We start from the raw sequence: 20,151 nt of genomic DNA, 5'->3' as shown, positions 1-20,151 counted from the left end.
TATCCTTGGATTGGAGGGTGGGCGGCCGGGTCATGGGTTTAGCTTTTGCTCTGCTGGTTGCGTCTTGGTTCTGTGAAAACCCAGCAGATGCCACAGAGAATCCGGTGTGTGGGGAATCCAGCCATGGCTTAAAGAGTTGCCTGACTTAGGGAGGAAGTGTGGAGGCAGCCTTGAGAGGTTGGTCCTTCCAGCCACCAGCCAGGAGGAGACACCCAGGCCGTGTCATGCCCGTGACGTGTGTGCCGGGGCACACCCCATGACAGGGGTGGCAGAGGTGACCGGCAGTATTTCTCACGCTCCTTCATGCTTATTGGTTAGCTAACAAGTGTGTGGCTGCAAGAGCATGAGAAAAAGTTAGAACATGGGGTGAGAAAACCACCCATCTGGTGACTTTCCTGTCACAGAGGGGGTAGAGATTTCTAGGACATGGGCCTTGGCAAAATATGGTCAGAGGAAAGAAAATGGTTGAATATGTCTCCATGCTTTCGAGTACTCTTGTTGTTACTTGTGCTATGTTGTTTTTCCCTTCAAGGGGTTATTTGGGGAAAATTGTATAGTTCCCAGGGTTGAACTTCCAAACAAACGTCGGCTGCAGCCAGCTCTAGCACTGCAGATGGCCATGTTCCTAGTGTGGCTTTTGAGAAGTGTGTTTCTTTTTGCTCAGCTCCATCTACCCCTCTGTCCTGACAGACACACACACACACACACACACACACACACACTGCACATGCATGCACACACACACACAGTTCCTTCCTTTGCAGGAGAGATGGGCAGTCTCCTCTCCATTCTAGAGCAAATCCTTTTGAAGGTGAAGACTATTCCGATGATATTTTTGTTTCTTTGTACAGCTTATGAATAAACTTAAAAATATCATTGTGAGCAGATTTGAGGAAGTTGCTGAAGGGCAACTTCTGTGTGCTACACACTTTTGGAGCCTCCAGCAATGCCTACCCAGTGTTCTTGGGGACTCAGCAAATGTTTGCAGATGATGGTTGTGACTTTGAGGAGGCCCCATATTCCTTGAACTTCTCAAGCAAAATGTGGAAAGGGGCCCCTGGCATAGGAGAGGTAGGTGGAAAGTCGTTTTTCTTCATTCTCCGCCCCCCCTTTCACAGTGGTATACCTCCCCTGGAAGCAAACCTAGACCTTCAAAGAACCCTTTCTGAGGGCAAGCGTGGTTGCAAGTGAGCAGCTACCAGCTGTGTGGGACAGTTACCTCCCCAGAGCTGGGGACCTGGGGGTGGGGGAGATTGCACAGAAGGAGGAACCTATGGTCCCAGACCCAACTTTCCCTCTAACACCGTGGAACCCCCACGTTTCCTCGGTTCTGCCTTGGTTCCCCATGGGTAAAGTGGGACTAGGAAGACTTGCCTCACACTGTCGCCAAGAGGATGGTTTTAAGTGCATTTGTTACTAGAACATTTCAAACATATCCAGAAATGGAGGAGAGAGCAGAGTGAACCTTCAGCTCCTCTGACCCAGCTTTGATAATTACCAACTCACAGCCAGCTTGTGTCATCTGTACCCCCACTCGTGGCTTCTTCCCCATTCTTGGCCCCAACACTGGAACGTGAGGACTTAAGGGAAAGAAACAATGGGTGGAAGCACCTTCTAGAGTCCCTAACAGGTAGTCAATGCTTCAAAAACGTCTGTGGCGTCCGTGACGGTATGAGCTTTAGAATGATTACCCCCTGGCACCTCTGGGTGGGAGGGCAGGGTGGGGAGATAGATGCCATGCTCTTTCTTGCTGTCCCACAGTGAGAAGACCTAGTCGTAGGTCATGTAGCCCCCAAGGATTATGAGGCTGTCAACCAGGACCCCGGTCTCCCACATCCCGTGTATGGGCACCTTGCTCCATGCTGCTGCCTCCCAGGTTGATTTCTCCTTTTTGCTATCTTCTTAGAGAGGAACAGGAGACCTGTGACATTTTATGTGGGCTCACACTTTAAGGGGAACCTGTTTATGGGGCTGAAGAACCACATGTCTATGGACACAACTGCTTACTGTCTTTGAAGGATTGGCCCATCCAGTTCAGGGCATCAGATGCTTAGTGTGTTATCTTTTGCCTCAGTCTCCAGAAGGTGGGAGATGAGTGAGAGATGGTTGCTGCTCTCAGGGAGCTCACAGTCTCCTGAGCACAGAGACGCACAGATAACCAGAGTGAGCGGAAAGCAGTGAGCACACGCCGGCTGAGGTTACCGTGAGGAGGCTGTGGGACTCCTAAACGCTGTCTCTGTGAGGGATTACCCATACTACAAAAAACCGCAACCCTGGCACTGTGGCTGTTTGTGCTTGCTCTACAATTCTAAAAGCTGACTGCTAGATTTAAGGCTAGGCCTGTAATCTTTTCATGAACTAAGAATCCTTTTTTGTTTTTCTTTAAGATTTTTTTTATTTATCCATTTGACACAGAGAGTGCTCGAGAATGTGCACACAAGCTGGGGGAGAGGCAGGCAGAGCGAGAAGCAGACTCCCCACTGAGCAGGGAGCCCTACGTGGGGCTCTATCCAGGACCCTGGGATCATGACCTGAGCTGAAGGCAGATGCTCAACCTACTGAGCCACCCAGGTGCCCCCAAACTAAGAGTCCTTTTTAGGTCAGTTTCATAGACCACTGCAGGAAGAATGGCTCCCCCAGTGGAAGCACCATCTAGGAATCTGTTATTCAGTATTATCCACCATGAAAATTGAGGCCAGCTGTGAAGAGTTAGCTGACTGCAGAGTTAGGAGGCCTGGTCTGCACAGACCACCCTCACTTCTGATACGGATCTCAAGTCTGGGACTCCCCAGTACCTCCCTTACATTTAAAGACTTGCTGGAAGGACTCAGAATTCACTGAAAGCTGGCACAGTGTGTTTCAGGAAAGGACCCAGGCTGGAGTCAGCCAAGGGACGAAGTGCATGGGGTGGCGTCCAAGAAAGTACCAAACACAGAACTTCCAGCGTCCGCTCCCCATACGGTCAGGACTGTGTCACTTTCTCAGCATCAATGTGCAACAGTACTCATAGAGTGTTGCCAATTAGGGCAATTCCCCAGAGCTTTGGTGTCTAGAGTTTTGATCATATACCACCTGCATGGCTGACCTTTAGTCTCCAGCCTGTCTGGGGGTACAACTGATGCCATGTGGCCCAAAGGTCCCAACATAAATCACATTATTATGCTGTCTGGTGGCCAGATCCCCAGACAAACAAAGACACTCCCATCAGGCATGGCATTCTAAGTAGCCAAGGGCAAAGCCCAGCCCTTCTTTTGGTTAAGGTTAATTACTTACTACACAACCAACAAAGAATCTTCTTCTGCAGAAATATCAGTGGCCAGCTTTGGGGAACAGGGCTGGAAGCTTAGGGAGAAGAAAGGAGATGGACATAGTAATGAGCATAGTTCTGAAAATCATTTTACTTTTTCAAGGTAAAATGTGGTAGTGAGGAATTTAAACAATTTTATTTTTCCTTCTGGCTCCTGAATGGTCACAAAGCAAATAATTCACAGGCTGGGGCTAGAACCTGACTTCAGGGGTGCTTTCTCAACACAGACCAACGGGGATCTTGAGCCCTGGACTCTAGGGCAGCTGTGGGGGAGCTGCCTGACGCTTTCCTGCCCATACTCAAGAAGGAGGGAGAGAAGAAGTCAGCAGGGGTGCCCCAGACAAAGAGAATGTGAGGCTCTCTTTCCTTCCCTTTTGTCTTCCCTCCTTCTCTCCCAGCAGTATTTCTTGAGAACATGGTGAATCGGTTGGGAAGAAGGGAGAGAAAGCAAGAGTAAGGAAGGAGACTCCTTGTTTCTATCAGGCATATGTTGCCCTGGTACCTTTATTCCAGGTTACCTGCCATTTTCAAGGGGGTAGATTTCCCTCCCCTCCTCTGCCCTAATTGTCACTGTTTTTGAATCAGAAATAATCAAAACATAATGCATCATCCATAAATTCTGATCTGGCTCATGCAGGATCCTAGAGAGCCCTGCGTGCCCTTTGCCAGGGCCTGGAGATGGAGGGGTGAGTGGTGGTAAGGTCAGGAGAGGCCAAGCTCTCATGTTAAGCTATGTGTTTTGTTCCCTAAGTAAAGGGCTGCCCTGTGCATGACCTGGGAGCCAACTCTAGCCACTCCTGGGCGTAAGCATTTGGGATGACTTGATCTCATTGGAAAAAATAAAAAACCCAAACCCTAGCCTGTGATACAGGGAGGTGGCAGTACCCTGTGGTGCAGAGCAGGGAGCCTGCTTGGAGCAGCTGAGGCTGCAGATTTCCGGGCAGTCATTGCCCAACAATGCAGTGAGTCAGGGCCTGGATTGCAAGGAGGTGACTGTGTTGACTCCCTGGGTAGGGGCGGTGGGGGGACAAGGATGTGAGGCTTGCAGAGTGGAGGGAGTTCCTCCAGGTGCGGACACTGCACCGGGTTACCCTTGGCTTCTGCTGCTTGGCTGCAGGTGGGGAGAGGCAGGGCCCTGCCTCACTTTCTGAGGCAGTGAGTAAAACCTCTTCTGGGCACAGTGTGTGCATGTCTGGCTTGGTCCTGCCAGTCTGTCTCTTTTTCAGGAAGAGAACTATGAGCAGGATGGAAAGAGAAATGCTGAAGCTGGGGATGGAGAGGCTGAACACTGACAGCCTAGCAGTAGCGTCTGTAGTGGATGGTATGAGGCTAGAGTAACCAGGAAGATGGGTTCTTGCCCTGGGCCAGTAACAGTTTAAGACTCAGGGTCAGGAAACAGCATGAGAAGGTTCCAGTGAATGTGCAACTCCAACTTGCCGATCAAACCCCTCACTTCTGTGAAGTCTAATAGTCCCTTTACCCTCTGTGTTTCATGGAGAATCCCAGCATCCCAGGGGAGAGAACAGAGGTGAAGGGCTGATGGGAGAAGAATGGCTTCAAGATGCAAGGGGGTGGGTTGTTGATTGGCATAAGGTCAAATCATTATTTGCTGGCTGGAGAAAAAAATGCCTTGCTGGGGGGTGGAAGTCCTGAGTTGTGATCCTAGGTCAGGTAAGGGGGTAAAGCAACTTTTGTTAAACTGCCATGGGACAGGTAGTTTGGCTGCCAAACAAGTTCCCATGGCCAGCCAGCTGGGTCTGGGAATGCTGGATTACATGGAGATACTTCCAGTTTTCTCAGGGTCTCTGGGATGCATTGGCCTCTTACATTTCCTAAGAAAGTGAGAGGTTGTGCATGTGGATCGTCTGTGAGTACTTGGAAAATCCAGTGTGCCAAAGGACACAGTGTAAGGAATGCAGGAAAGATAAAAAAGACACAGATTTGGAATTATCCAGATCTGGATTAAAACTCCAGCTCAGTGACTTACTAATGTACTAGTGTAACCCTAGTCAAGTAACTAATCTTCTTGGGTCCTAATTTCCTCAGGTATAGAATAGGCCTAATAATTCCTATCTCATAAAGTTATTGTGAGGAATAAGGGAAATCAGATATATAAAGAATCCTGAAAAGTGCCTGTAACATAGTAAGCACACAGTAAAGGATGGATGTATGGATGAGTGGATGGATGGATGGATGGATGGGTAGATGGATAGGTGAGTGGGTGGATAGGTGGGTGGATGGATAGGTGAATGGGTGGTAGATGAGTGGGTGGATGGATGGGTGGGTGGAAGGGTGGGTGGTTGGATGGATGGGTGGATGGATGAGTGGGTGGTTAGATGGGTAGGTAGATGGGTGGGTGGATGATGGATGGATGGATGGATGGGTGGGTGGGTGGATGGATGGATGGATGAGTGGGTAGATGGATGGGTGGTGGGTGGATGGGTGGGTGGATGGATGGATGGATAGAACAGTCAGTCTTGGACCACTACCTTAGCTAAGCAAAGTCACTATTCTGGGGTACTCCCGGACCACAAAGCATGATTATATGTGTTATGCGTGTGTGTATATGTGCACATGTGTATACAAGCACTCATTCATGCATTCCTCTGAGTCTTTTCTGAACACAGAAAAGTTAGGAGTACCTCCGCCATGCTTCCACAGCATCCTGATCATGACCATGTCCCAGCAAGTACTCCACTGCACTGTAACTGTTTACCCATCTGTCTCTGTCATGACATTGAGAGTCTTAGAGCACAGCACAGTCCTTGCGCACAGTAGTTGCTCACAGAATCACTGTAAAAGGACTTGTCAGCACCTCTTTTCAATAGTCTGGCAGGTAGGGCTACCGCATCAGTGATATCTGAGAGACCTGATCCCAGCAGCCTATTAATGTGTTATAACCCTTCTTGCACGTCAAAAATAAATCCTCTGAACTCAATACTGATTATGGAGTCAGAGGGGCTGATGACAAGGTCTGTATATAGACGAGATGAGGGCCAGGTGGTAGAGCAGTGCAGTGGGTTCTGCTGATAGTATCGGGCCTCAGGTCCTTCCCTTCCTCACCAGTTGGCCTGGTGATAATCATCTACAGTAGCTGCTGCAGGTCTTCTTGGATTCGTGGAAGCCCAGTTTGCCCTTCCATGCCGGGACCTGAACACACTTAGTCCACTCAGTAGCCCTCTGTGGGCAGAGCCTCATTCTGGGCCCCGTGGCAACAGAGAAAGCTGGGCAGAACAACCATCCTCTCCCTTGCTCCTCCATTCCCTCCCCTTTATAGATTTTTCGTCCTCTCTCTTTTGCTGCACTCCCCTCTCTCTGCCAGAGCCTGGTGAGTCATGCCAAGGACGCTGACTTCTGTTGTGATCCTATGACTCTGCCTGAGATATCCTCAGCCTTGCCAGGCATGGAGGACACTGAACCTAAAGGATAAACATGCATGGATGGGGAGGATCTCCCCTCACTTATAGTCCATATGGGAGGAGACATCCCTGTATGGATTATTTCACTTTTTAATTTCAGAACAGGTTGCTGAAGAATGTGTGTTCTAGTGGCTCTGAGTGTGCCTACAGGAGGTGCCAGGGCCAGCGTTGGAGACCACTGTTCTCCTGAAGCATAATGGAGGACACCTCCCTTGTCCAGGGCCCCCAGGTTTGAGCAAGATTGAGGAAGTGCTTCTGCATGTCTTACCCCGTTTTCCTTGCTGGGGTTCCTTTCTATTTGTTCTGACCCCTGTTTTTAATGAAGAGGAATAGGAACTAACCACTGTTGTCTACTAGTTAACAAAATCTGAAACCAAACCAACAAACATTGCAGGCTCAAGTTCAGTGTCACCAAATACCATGATGAGAGTTAATTACAGTGTCTTTTTGCCAGTTTACTGTTGTTGCAAGTTCCTGAACAATCGTTTCTCAGGAGTCCTAGTTACAGACTAAGGCTACTTTAGATGTATACAATGTAAGAGTCCAACTGTGGTGTAGGAGTAACAGCTCTGTCCCTGGGCTGAGGCCAGAACAAATTTAAGTTGTTACTAAAACAATGAACAAAGTGCCCTTACTCAGAAGAGTAAAGTTCATTATTTATTCATTTGCACGTGGAATCTTTCAAAGGGCACACTCTTCAAATAAAATTTCCCAACACTTTTCTGAATGTCCTTTTTTTTCACATGGAGAAGGCTGTCACCTCTGCTTTTGAATGGAGGGCAGTGACCATCCCCTAATATGGTACCTGTGATTCTGCTCTGTACATAGTGGGGAATTTTAAAGCTCAACAAATTCACAAAATGCAAGGTATACTTTACAAATGAAGTTAGGTAATCAGCTGCTGTCTAGGTCTTCTCTGACATGTCAGACCAATGGTTTGAAAATCAAACCAGGTCTCAGCTGCTGGCTGAGACCCAGTGGGTACTCTTACCTCTCTCTTGCCCTTCTTACTCCGTGAGCTGCCGACACAACATCGTAGTAGTAGATCTGAAATGTATCCCCACACTCGAGTGCGAGTGGTGCCTGCTCTGTCTCTGTAGTCATCTTGCGGGAGGACGGGGAGGGTATGGTTGGGAGCCACTTGGCATCTTGGCTGGGCCAGCAGCACAGCTGACATGACAAATTCTGTGTGGACACTCTGCTCATGAGGGAGTTGTATCCAAGCATGCTTCCATGCTGTGAGCTCCTCTCTGAGACTGTTCACAGAGGGGCAATCCACAGGAATACGGGCCCCAGAGCAGAAACAGCAAGGGAGGGGTGAGTCTTAAAGAACGGTATTTCCCAAATTGGGCTGATCTATGGCATCCTCCATGAAGCATTTTTAAAAACAGACTCTTTCACCCCCAAGATTTTGATTGAGTAGATATGGGGCATGGCCAGGAATTGGTGTCGTTTGAACAGTTCCCTGAGTGACTGTGATGATTAGCTAATGTGGGAGCCAGTAACATTGCCCTGGTTTTCCATTCCAACCTCACCTCCGTACAGTGGCACCCGTCTTCTCTTTGGCCTGAGCATCTGCGGGAGACTGAGCCCCCAACTCTCTCCTGTCCAGTCTCCAGGGCTCAGGACCTGCTTCCCAGCCCCCTGCCTGCCCAGCACAGTAAGGTGTGGATACCCACCTACAGCATCATCATGGTACAGAAGTAATAGATACAGACAGGAATGCAGAGCCCTATGTATTTGGTAGAAAAAAAAAATAAGAATGACAAATATGGAGCCTGAAGAAAACAAGAATAAGGGGGGATTTCCTGAGGAGCTTCCCATTTGTAAACGAATGCTCTACATATCAGTTCTCTATTCTGTGAGCTAGAACATAAGGAAAGGGTCCAAACTGAAGCTAGAGGCTTGTAGGTTAGACTAAGAGATAATATGTGACCTAAAGGGACAAGACATATCAGGAGGAATGAAGTTTGAGGGGAGCCAGAGCCCAGGTCATGTCAGCCTTGGGGTCTGGCATAGAGTTTAGATGCCTTCTCAGTCCACGGTCATTCGTCTTAAAGCCTTTGTGTGATGTTCTAGATGAGGTTACATATTAAGGATTCACTTGTGTTACTAGTGGAGGGCGCCGATGGCTTCAGGCCATACTACTCCTTTACAGGCAGGGAGGCCTGCAGAGGGACAGTAGAGAAGGGGGTCCCTCTTGCGAGCGTGAGTGGGGAGGGGCTGTCTCCAGTCTGAAACCAGGCAGGACACCCTGGGGAACAGTGGGGACTGGGGTCAGGGTGGGAGAGGAGCTCAGCCCAGTCCTGGAACCCAGGAAGGCCAAGGCATCTGGTCGGGAAAGAGAGAACGTGAAGCAGTAAGCTGTCTGGGGAGCCTGAGGGCTCAGAGTAAGCAGGCTGGACCTCAGGATGGGAGACAGGGATCCAGAGTCTGTTTTTCTTTGTGTGCTGGGAAAACTGAGCAGTGGGAGGATTAAAGAATGTTTTCCATTTTAGCCACAAATTATACTGCATTCAGCCCTGGGCTTCAGGCATGCCTGTAGACTTAGGTGCTGTGCCATGTGACTGCCTCAGGGTCCTTTGCCAAGACTTCCCTCCTCGATGGAGGTCCTGTCCCTAATAGTCTTTCTCTATCTCTAGACTCTCTTGATGGCTCTGGGCCTTAGTCATGGGCAGGTCCACAGGGCTCAGCCCAAGAGGCTGTGTGTGCTTGGGCTGTGGGGACCAAGACTAGTCTGGGGGCCATCAGGCTCAGTGTGGAAGGAGGGACATGCACTCCAAAGCTGGCCTCACTCTTCTGGACACGCCATGAAGGCTTCCTGGAGGAGGAGCTATGTTAGGAGAGGGAACTAAAGAGAGAGAAGTTGGTAAAGTTAATGGGATCTCTTTTCCTAGAGGAGATGTTTTTGAGAGTTCTTGAGGGCTGACCCAACAGAGGGAGCACTGAGCAGCCGTGAGTGAGTGCAGAGTGGCACCAGAACGGCAGAACGAGACCACACAGGAGGGTTGTGTAACTTTGGAACAGGAAGAGTGGCCCCTGGGTCTGTGCTGTAGGATGCATTGCCCAAAGTGAACTGGGGTTTCTTTGTTACTTTGACAAGGAAACTCCACCTAATGTGTTCCAGCCAGAGCCAAGGTCCCTGGTGGACCCAGCCATCGTAATGATGGTAATGATATTAGGTAACAAGTACTGGGTTCGAGCTGGGTGCCAGGCACCGACCCAGGCCGATTCCCATGTGTTACCTCATTTCATCTTCACAGAAGCTGTCTTGCACAGCTGCAGTATTTTCAGTCTCATGTTTAGGGATGCGGGAATTGAGGTGTAGAGAAGCCGGTCACATAGTAAGTGGGCAAGCTGGGAATTAGACCCAGACGGCTGCCTCCAGACTCACCTGCCTTGCAGAGTTCTTGGGGACACCACTGGCTCTCCCAACCAGGCTGGTGGGAGGCCCAGCTCTAGCAAGGAAGAAGCTAAGGGGGACGAGAAGGAAGATAAATGACCAAAGAATGTTTTTTTTTTTTTTCTTTTGAAATGCAACTTTATGGCTCCATCTTACAGATTGCTGACCCCCAGCTCTGGGCCTCGCTATCTTTTTCCTCATTTTTTTAGTCAGTGTTATTCAGTGTTATTTATCTAGAGGGCTCCAGAAATTCCCAACACAATGCCTATCAGTTTCTGGCTTTCATTTATGTAGTGAAAGGGGACTGAACCCCATCTCTGCCTCTAACACACACTGTCCTGTGAGCGGCGGAATCTAGCACATGGGCTGCTTCGGCTGTGACTCTCCGCTGAAACTGGGCTGAGGTGTCCCCCTCACAGTGATGCACCAATGGGTCAGCTGATGAAAGTGAATAAAGCTCCTTAACCCTGAGACCTGCAGCCACACAGGACCAGGCTGTCACCCCTCCTGTCTCAGAGCCCGGGCGTCCCTGGGTTTTCTTGGGTCCTCACCTCTGATAGTGCCCCAAGGACACTCCAGTGGAAAAGTATCTTGCACTTCTTCTCATCGCCCCTCTCTGCCTAGTGTTTCACCCCTTCTCAACCCACCATCCTCCACATCTCCCATGTATTCATGTCTCCCACAACCAGCTGTGTCAAATCATGGTACATCAGAGGCATCGAGCACAGGGACCCCAGGAGTGGCACTGGGTCAACTTTGAGAGCTTGCACTCTTGACAATGACACTGGAATAAAATACTGATACTTGACCCTTATTCAGACACTGTGGAACCTGGACTAAGACTTTTCTTTAGAGTTCCACCTAACCCCCCTTTTCAGTCAATCTCCCAATCCTACTCTTGCATGGGGCCCCTGCCTGGGCCAGCTCCCATCGGTCATGACATTTACCCAGTCCTTGTTTACCCAACTCCTTGGAAATAGGTAGTTCCCCCAGATGATTTCCCTCAGAAACCCCATCCAAGCACTGCCAATCCTCTGCACCCTCAGTTCTCCATGGTATTGCCCCTGACCAGAGTGGGGGGTTGGATTCAGTCACCACCATGTCGAGAGAAGACCTCCATCTATTGTGATGGTTGGATCCCTTGTCTCAGGAAATCAAGGCAAATTGTCCCTGAAGGCGGGGCTGAGGGAGGGACTGTCAATTTTTCTCCCACCTAGCATCGGCCTCACTGAAGTGTCGAAGCCATGCCCTCCTTGCCTCCTTGCACAGAGAGGGACCCAGGTGAGGCTGGTTAGGTGTGTCTACGAACCTGATGAGAGACACACTGATTGCACAAACATTACTTCAGCTCACACTATATACCTGCTGCTGTGCTTGAACACCAGGTACATACAGACAAGTAAGATATGGCCTCTGCTCTCCTGGAGCTGGAAGTCCATGAGGAAGAGAGACAAGGACATCAGCAGTTAGAGCAGAAGGTAATGAGACCGAAGATGCTCAGGGCCTGACCTGTGGCATCAACAGTAGAAAGGAAAGGAGGAGCAGATGAGGAGAAGGTTTAAGGAGCTAGATTCTATGGGACTTGGGGCAGCTTGAGGTGAGCATGGGGGAGGAAACAGCCCAAGCAAATGCCTCAGGTTCAGGCTTTCTCTGCTCAAAGGGTCATGGTTCAGTCCACTGAGTCAGGGGATATAAAAGAAGAAGAAGGTTTATGGAGCAAGATGATTCTTCTGGGACATTTTGAGCTTGGGACATTCCATTGAGCCTGCACCCTTGAGTTCCCTCCCTAAAGCCCATAACTTCAGTCTAATTATGAGGAAAACTTTGGCTAAGCCTATATTAAGGAACATTCTATAAAATACTTGACCAGTCGGGCGCCTGGGTGGCTCAGTCGGTTAGGCGACTGCCTTCGGCTCAGGTCATGATCCCAGGGTCCTGGGGTTGAGTCCCACATCGGGCTTGCTGCTCAGCGGGAAGCCTGCTTCTCCCTCTCCCTCTGCCTGCCACTCCCCCTGCTTGTGCTCTCTATCTGTCTGACAAATAAATAAATAAAATCTTTAAAAAAAAAAAACACTTGACCAGGAATCATCAAAAAAAAAAAAAAAGGTCATCAACAACAAGAAAGTCTGAGAAACCATCATAATCTACAGAAGCCTAAGGAGATAGGATGATTTTTTTTTATCTTTTAATTTTTTATTGTTATGCTAATCACCATATATTACATAATTTGTTTTGGTGTAGTGTTCCATGATTCATTGTTTGTTCATAACACCCAGTGCTCCACGCAGAATGTGCCCTCTTTAATACCCATCACCAGGCTAACCCATCCCCCTACCCTCCTCCCCTCTAGAAACCTCAGTTTGTTTTTCAGAGTCCATCAAGGAGATAGGATGATTAATAATAATGTGGCCTCTTGGATGGGACCCTGGAACAGAAAAAGGATATTAGGTAAAAATTAAGAAAATCCAAATAAAGTATAAACTAGGTAATAATAATGTACAATATGGGTTCATTTGTTGTGAAAAATATACCCATATTAATAGGTTAATAGGGGAAACTGAGTATATATACCGAGACTCTCTGTACCATCTTTGAAGCTTTTCTGTAAATCTAAAGATCGTCTAAAATAAAAAGTTTATTTAAAGAAAAGAAAGAAAGTAGAGGGAGAAATTCTCATACGTTACTGGTGCAAATGCAGAATGGCGTGGTCATTTTGGAAAACGGTCTGGCAGTTGCTTAGAAAATCAAACATAAAGTTACCCTATGACTTAGCAATTCCACAACTTCGTATTTCACTAAGGGAAATGAAAGCCAGTGCTCACACCGAAAGCAGTACATGAAGACTTATAATGGCTTTATTCGTAATCTCAAGAAACTGGAAACAGCCCAGACATCTCTCAGTAAATGGACAATGGCACGTCCATACAATGAAATGCTACTTAGCACTGAGAAGGAACAAGCCCCTGAGAATGCCACAGGGATGCATCTCAACTGTGTTGTGATAAACGAAGGAAGTCAGACTCGAAAGGCTCCACACTGTCTGAGTTTACTTACATGGCATTCTAGGAAAGGCAAAACTGAGGGCACACGTGGCAGGTCATGCTAGGAGCTGGAGATCGGGGGGATGGACTCCAAAGAGACATGGAGGGGGGGTGGAACACTGAGTGAATTGGAATTGTTCCTTGTCCTGATTGTGGTTGTGGCTACATGACAGTGTATGTTCTTCACAGCTCCCAGAACTGCACGCTAATAAGTTGAATTTTGCTATATGCAAATTGTACCTTGATTAAAAATGAAAAAACAACTCAGGGATGATTGGCCACTTTTCAAAACTGCTCTCCACGGGATTTGTTTAAATAGTATCCTCACCTGCTGTACTTCCACTGCTCCCATTTCCAACTGCTCAGTCTGCCAAAAGGGCACTTGGGTGGTGGTACTTGAATATCACTGTGCTGTTTGCTATTTGGAGACTCGGAAGTGGAGCTGCAGTCCAGGGACAAAGACCCAAGACCGCGGAGACAAAGAAACACAGATGACAGCTAGGCTTGTATCTGAACAATGGGGACATTAGCTAAGTGCCTCCTAATCACCTGCTTTTGATATAATCACGAAGCTGATGAGATCTTACTTTTGTACTGCGCCTTATAGCTTACAAGCTCTCACAGCCATTCACTCATGATCCACACAATGCCTCTGTCGCTTAGGTGAGACAAGTGTTGTCACCTCCAGTGTTAAAAGGAGATGGAGTGGGGCGCCTGGGTGGTTCTGTCCATCGAGCATCTGACTCTTGGTTTCAGCTCAGGTCACGATCTCAGGGTCATGGGTTCGAGCCCCACATTGGGCTCTGCACTCAGAGCAGAGTCTGCTTGAGATTCTTCCTTTCCTTCTCCCTCTGCCCACCCCCCCACCACTTGTGTGTGCACTTGCTCTCTCTCTCTCTCAAATAAATAAATAAACAATATCTTTTAAAAAAAGGAGAGGGAGGTACTGAGAGTTCGCACTTAGCTCTGTGTACAGGTGCACTGGCTTGGCCCTCTCCATAGGTTGGTAATCCATATAAGACACATGGTAATTTGGTGTGGTATTACTATCTTATGTATTTTACAAATAAGAAAATAATTACTTTATAGATGATGAAACAGGTTCTAGGAATTTTCCAAGGTCACTTGACTAGTAAGTATTAGAGGCAAGAGTTAAAATCAGATGTTCAGCTTCCAAGCCTACTTCTCTTTCTTTTATCCCATATTCTGGCAATGGGACTTTCCTGCATAGGGTATTTAAATTAATGGCATTTTGCCATGAATCTTCACCTCTTTAATGTGCCAGTGAGTGGACAGTTTTCGTTAGCTTCCACCATCAGAGTCGGTTATTACACAGAAAGTGTGCTGTACTCACTGTCATCTTTCCTAGTGACTTTGGGGGCTTGGAAGCAGTCCGCAATCTTTGTGTTTCTCTCAGCCCTTGTGTTTAGATAGTATCTGAATGTATGAGAACTGTACGTATGCTGGAATCTGTGACTTCCAGAAAAAAACAAAACAAAAAACCCCCCAAAAACCTCATCAGGGTATGCATGAGAGGGAAGCTGAATTTTCAACAAACACTAGAACATCTACATCAATATGAGTCTTTGAGTCTTTTTCTCTCAGATAGCTGCTTTGAGAGGATATCCAATTCAGTTGCTTTTTAGTTGTCTCAGTTTTATTTAAAATAATAACACCATGTGCCTTACCGGGATTGGCTCTGGAAATCCTTTTTTTTGATTCCTTGGTGGTCTCTGAGCTCCTTCTGGGCAGGACTGAGCCTTCTCCCCTCTGTGTCCTCAGGGATCCAGAGCATGGCCCTCCAGGGTGTTCAGACTGTGTCTCTTGAGTGGAACTGAACCATAACTCATTCTCCAGGACAAAGCTGTCACTGCAGGGTGGAGGCTGGTCCACAGACACCTTATCCCCCTTGACCTCTGGCCTGAAGAACGTGGACGACGACCATGCAGGAAGCCTTAGCCCAAACTATCTCAGATGCCTGACTTTGCCCACTGGTTTATTAGTCATTCTGTATAATTGTACTTCTTTCTTTGAGCCCACTTCATCTTGGCCATATTTCCTGCTTCCGTTTCTGTCGTTTCTTCCAGGACTGTCCAGCTCTGTCCTGGGGGCCACTCCAAGCCTCATCTCACCCTCACTGACTGGTTTTTCTCACCCCTTTCCTCATGCCATGGACCGAACATAGGTTTTTCCACCCCTCCTTGCCCTGTTCCTCACTCAGAAGCCCCAGTGGGGAAGAGCTGGTAACCAATGGAACCTCTAACTGGATTTTTCCTGGATCACCGCTGATATTTCAGAGCACCTCTGATTTGCTGGCCTTTAAGGCAGAACCTCTCATCTCTAGGCCAGAGAGCAGGAGAAGAGAGAATCATCAAAACGTTCCCTGTACTGAGGGGGCCTCAGGAAGAGCCCACCGTGCTCTGCCATATTTCCATCCAGAATCCCTATTGAGTGTTCAATCATCCACCACTCAGCCTCAGTTTTCCTCATCAAAATTTTAGAGGAAAATATCACCATTGTGAGTTAAACTAAGAATGAACACTGAAGGAGATAAGTAAAAGAAAGCTCTTCCCTCTTAATATTGGCTTAACTTAAAATATGAACAAGCCTTATTCCAGTCCTAATAGAAATAAGTTTATATGCTCCCACCTATTCAGAATGGTTGCAATCTATAGTTACCTATTCTCACTATGTGATGGAAAGTCTGCTGGTCTCGGAGACTAGAGCCTGAATTCTATCACGCCATCTATGAAAGCTGAGTATCGCTTGCTTATGTCATCTGGGAATGACATTGCTAATCACTGAGTGGCTTCTGCCCTAACACTCACTTGCACCCCCATTACTGAGCCAGCTCAGCCCTATGCTCAGTTCCAGCGTGCAGTGAGAAAGACATGTCCTTCCTTTCTCAAGTTGCCCCCAGCCTCACTCTCCAGATAACCCTCTCTCTCAAAGAGCAAGTGATTCCTGAAGCTTTTTGGTGCAGGTGTCCCTTTGGTCTCATTAGACGGTGAGCCCCCCAGAGTAGTGATCATATCCACTTTCTTCTGTTTCCCCACCATGCCTGGCCCCAAGGTCTGCAAGTGGTGGGCACCCACTGGCTTTTAGAACGAAGTCTTTCAAGCCGGGAGGGCTCTTAGCCTACAGTACAAGCTCTCAAAGGCTAGATGGCACTGTTGCTAGAGCCAAATCAGGTGTGTTGGGAAAGAAGAGGGAGGTGGGAAGAGAAACCAGAGCAGGAGTCCCTGGACTGTTGACTTGCTGAGTTTGACTCAGACTTGTTACAGAGATGCATGAGGACTCCTGCCAGCTTTGCTTCAATAGGTCTTCACCACAACCATGGTAATAGACAGGACACTGCACCAATTCTGACTTTATAAAAAAGCAGCCCAGAGAAATCAAGTGCCCGGGCTCAAGTTAAATGGCAGCTAATGAGCAAGGATTTCTGCAATCCGTGCCTTGTTGGCATTGCCCTGCCAGGATGAAGCCCCTGGAGTTTGACCAAGGAGGACTGTGGTTGGTGGTATGGCTGTCCCAGGACAGTGGCTTGGGTGAACTGGACCCAGTCTGAGCAGAAAAGGTAGAGTTTGCAGACCTCTGCCTCAAAATGTTTACGTTTGTGACCAGGGGAGAGTATAGTCATTTTAGAGGAAACAAATGATAACATATACAGGTTGGTTGATGTTTCATTTAAAGAATGAATTATTTTGAGATGCCGCTGTGTGGTTGGGTTCTATCTGTCATTTGTCCATTGCTTCATTATGTTCACATGTTTCTCATTAAAATGAAACAAAGCAAATAAGACCATCCCGTGCAGTAGGCAGGATGAGTGTCATGACTGTGCCCTTTTAACAGATGAAGAAATAGAGGGTCAGAAATGATCCCATGGCTGATCACTGAAACTTCAGCTCAGTATGAGGCCAGAATCAAATCTTGTCCTCTTTGGAAAAACCATAGTTGTTCCAGGCTATGCAGAAATCACAAAATTAGGTGGGCTGTTGTGGATATGAAAGAGCAAGGCATTAGACACTAGGAAAATACCTATTCAGAGTAATGAATGATTAAAGATATACAAATGTGTGCAAATTTGAGAGAAAATTGATACATCTGTTGTTTGTGCCATCTGATTGTTTGTATTCTCCTGTTTCCCCAGGATGATGAAGATAAGCTGACCTGGAAAGATCGTTTCCCGGGTTACTTGGTGAACTTCGCCTCCATCTTGTTCATGGTAATTTTCCTGATGGAACTCTTGCCTATGATTTATGCATGTGGATCCTGTAGAGCAAACGCTGTGGGTGTGTTATTCTAGCATGCTGTGACGATAGTGGGGGGCTAGGAAAGATGAAGCCACAGTCCTGTCTAAACAGGGAGGATCTTACCTGATAGTGAGGGAAAGATGATTCCCTCTGACCTGGGATGGGGGAAAGGTGGTTCCCTCTGACCTGGGATGGGGGAAAGGTGGTTCCCTCTGACCTGAGATGGGGGCCAGTGGCCTTGAATGGCTACAGAAGGGGTTCTGTCTTCCCAGATAGAAGAGGGTAGGGAGGTTCTATCTTCCCAGCCCTGTGCACAGGGGTTTGAGGTTGGAAATTCCGGGGGTGGGCTGTGAGATGATGCCTTCCATGTTGAGACAAACCAAGACCTTGGAAGAGGTAACCCAGGTAAGATGAGGGTTTGTGGAATAGAACAGAGCTTGGAAACCACAGAGGACAGCCAGCGTGGGCTCTGTGCGAGCCTGATTCTTTAGCTTCCCTATAGTTGCTGTTTTTATTTCCCTGTGTTCTCCCTTAGAGTTTGGAAGAGCCTTTTCGAAAGACCCACATGGGTCTCAGCTGTGTCCGGGAAGATGAGGAATGGGTCTGTGATTCATGTTCAAGTCAGATCCATAGAGTAGTAGCAGGTCATTCTTGGGAGCCAGGATGGGTGAGACAACAGTGAGTGGAGCAAGAAGGCCCCAAGAAGGTGAAACTCAGAGGACTAAGCTTGGGTCCCTGAGACCCCTGCTCCCCCTTTATGGGTAGATACCTCCTGATACCAAGGCTGGAACTTCCGTTTTACAAAGGAGTGCTGTGTCCTTATAACGTTTCTAAGCAGGACTACACATTAGTTGTAGGGTTGGGGGAGGATTGCTTATTCTGGGACTGAAATCATGATCATTTTCTGGACCTACTTACCAGCGTTACCCCTGGCCCTGACCCGAGGTTATTATTGCTGTTGTGATCATTGAGAACAGGAGCCATGTCTTAGTCTCAGAGATTTAAAAAGAGAAGGAATCCTAGGCACCGTCTATTTCAGCATCTCATTTCACAGATGAAGGACAGAGGTGATGGGTGCCTTGCCAAAATTGAGAAGTCTGCATTTGTTACCTTCTCATTGCTTAACAAGAGCAAGGCATAGAGAATTTATTCAAGAGTATGTGGTGAATCGCAATGTGTTAAGCTGGAATGATGTAAAGTTTAATTTAGAATTTCAAAGCCTCCCTCAATGTGCATATTGTTGTCAAAGAGTTTATTCACTCATTCAAGAAATATTTAACTGGGGGTGCTTGGCTGGCTCAGTTACTGGAGTGTGCGACTCTTGATCTCAGGGTTCTGAGTTCAAGGCCCATGCTGGGTGCAGAGGTTACTTAATATAAAATCTTTTAAAAGAAATTTTAAAAATATATTTAATGGGTGCCAAGTATATGCTTGACAGTGTTCTTAGGCATTGTGGATAGAGTAGAAAATAAAATAATCTCTCTAAGGAGTTCAAAGATAGCAAATACACACATAAATAAGGAAACTGATAAAATAGACTTCTATCTCCAGTAGCGGTAGGTTAGGATATTTGTAGCATCCCATCTTGCTGAAAATAAGAAATATTGGGTGAATATATTTTTCATTCTTCTTAAAACCTTGAAGGGCTAATAGGTTAGTAAAGAATACTAGGCTATTCCTAATACAGATCCATCTAAGGGAAATGGAACCAAGGAGACAAATACCTGGGCATTAATATTGCTTTTGCCTTGGGGCACCTGGGTGCCTCAGTCGTTAAGCGGCTGCCTTCGGCTCAGGTTATGATCCCAGGGTCCTGGATAGAGCCCCACATTGGGCTCCCTGCTCAGTGGGGAGCCTGCTTCTCACTCTTCCTCTGCCACTCCCCCTGCTTGTGCTTGCTCTCTCCCTCACTCTCTCTCTCTCGCTGTCAAATAAATAAAGAAATAAATAAAATCTTTTAAAAAAAATACTGCTTTTGCCTTGAGGACATTTTCCCATCTAGGCAAACTTGGGCTTTGGTTTTTGGTGGTTTTATGGGGCAAAGAGGATAGAAATGGGGTGTGGCTGGCCCAAGGTGGAGATGCTAGCAGGAAATTCTCACCAAGTTACACTGGAACTCCACCAAGAGCTACACTCTCAGAATAGAGGTGAAGCAGCACTAAACCCACCCCCTCCCCACTTATGGGACAGCAGAGAACATTGTTCTGGCTCTAAGTAGAACAGGGAGAAACAGGGAAACAAAACCCTGTCCCTGAGAAGTGGCCATGGACGATCCCCATCATGGGCTTCCAGCCCGGTTTGTCATTTGAGAAGATGGGGGAAGCTGGGGCTGGGACCTTGGCCAGGGCAAGTCGTGCTTCCGGGTGCCCAGCAGAAGTAAGCACACGCTCTCTTTGTGGGATGGCAGATCTACACCAGGCCTCGAAAAATCCCCCCAAAGAATTTTTCAAGGGCAAAGAAGAGAATGCAGTTAAAAATAATCAATTAGACAAGAAGCTAAAGTGCAATGAAAGAGAACCAGTGCGGGGAGATGGCAAAGACTAAAGGTACTGGAAATATCAGTCACAGGTTAAAACGTCCAGTTTGAAAATATCTGCAAAAAATAAGAAACAATCTTAAAGATTTTATTTATTTATTCGTCAGAGAGAGAGAGACCACACAAGCAGGGGGAGCGGCAGGCAGAGGGAGAAGCAGGCTGCCCATCAAGCAGGGAGCCTGATGCAGGGCT

The 20,151-nt window shown here is 47.5% G+C and overlaps 1 protein-coding gene across 1 annotated transcript in view; it reads left to right on the top strand.

Annotated features, from left to right (window-relative positions):
- Positions 1-20,151, top strand: part of ANO2 (anoctamin 2) — a 344,241-nt gene that overhangs the window by 251,435 nt on the left and 72,655 nt on the right. Inside the window, exon 16 of the mRNA XM_088025695.1 lies at positions 17,321-17,395. Coding sequence (XP_087881821.1) covers positions 17,321-17,395 — 75 coding nt within the window. The remainder of the gene's footprint in view (positions 1-17,320; positions 17,396-20,151) is intronic.

This window comes from Eumetopias jubatus, unplaced genomic scaffold, assembly GCF_037043125.1.
Source record: "Eumetopias jubatus isolate StellerSeaLion01/CBP00866 unplaced genomic scaffold, mEumJub1_p1.0 scaffold_8, whole genome shotgun sequence".
NCBI lineage: Eukaryota > Metazoa > Chordata > Mammalia > Carnivora > Otariidae > Eumetopias > Eumetopias jubatus.
This window is presented reverse-complemented; position numbering and strand designations above follow the sequence as displayed.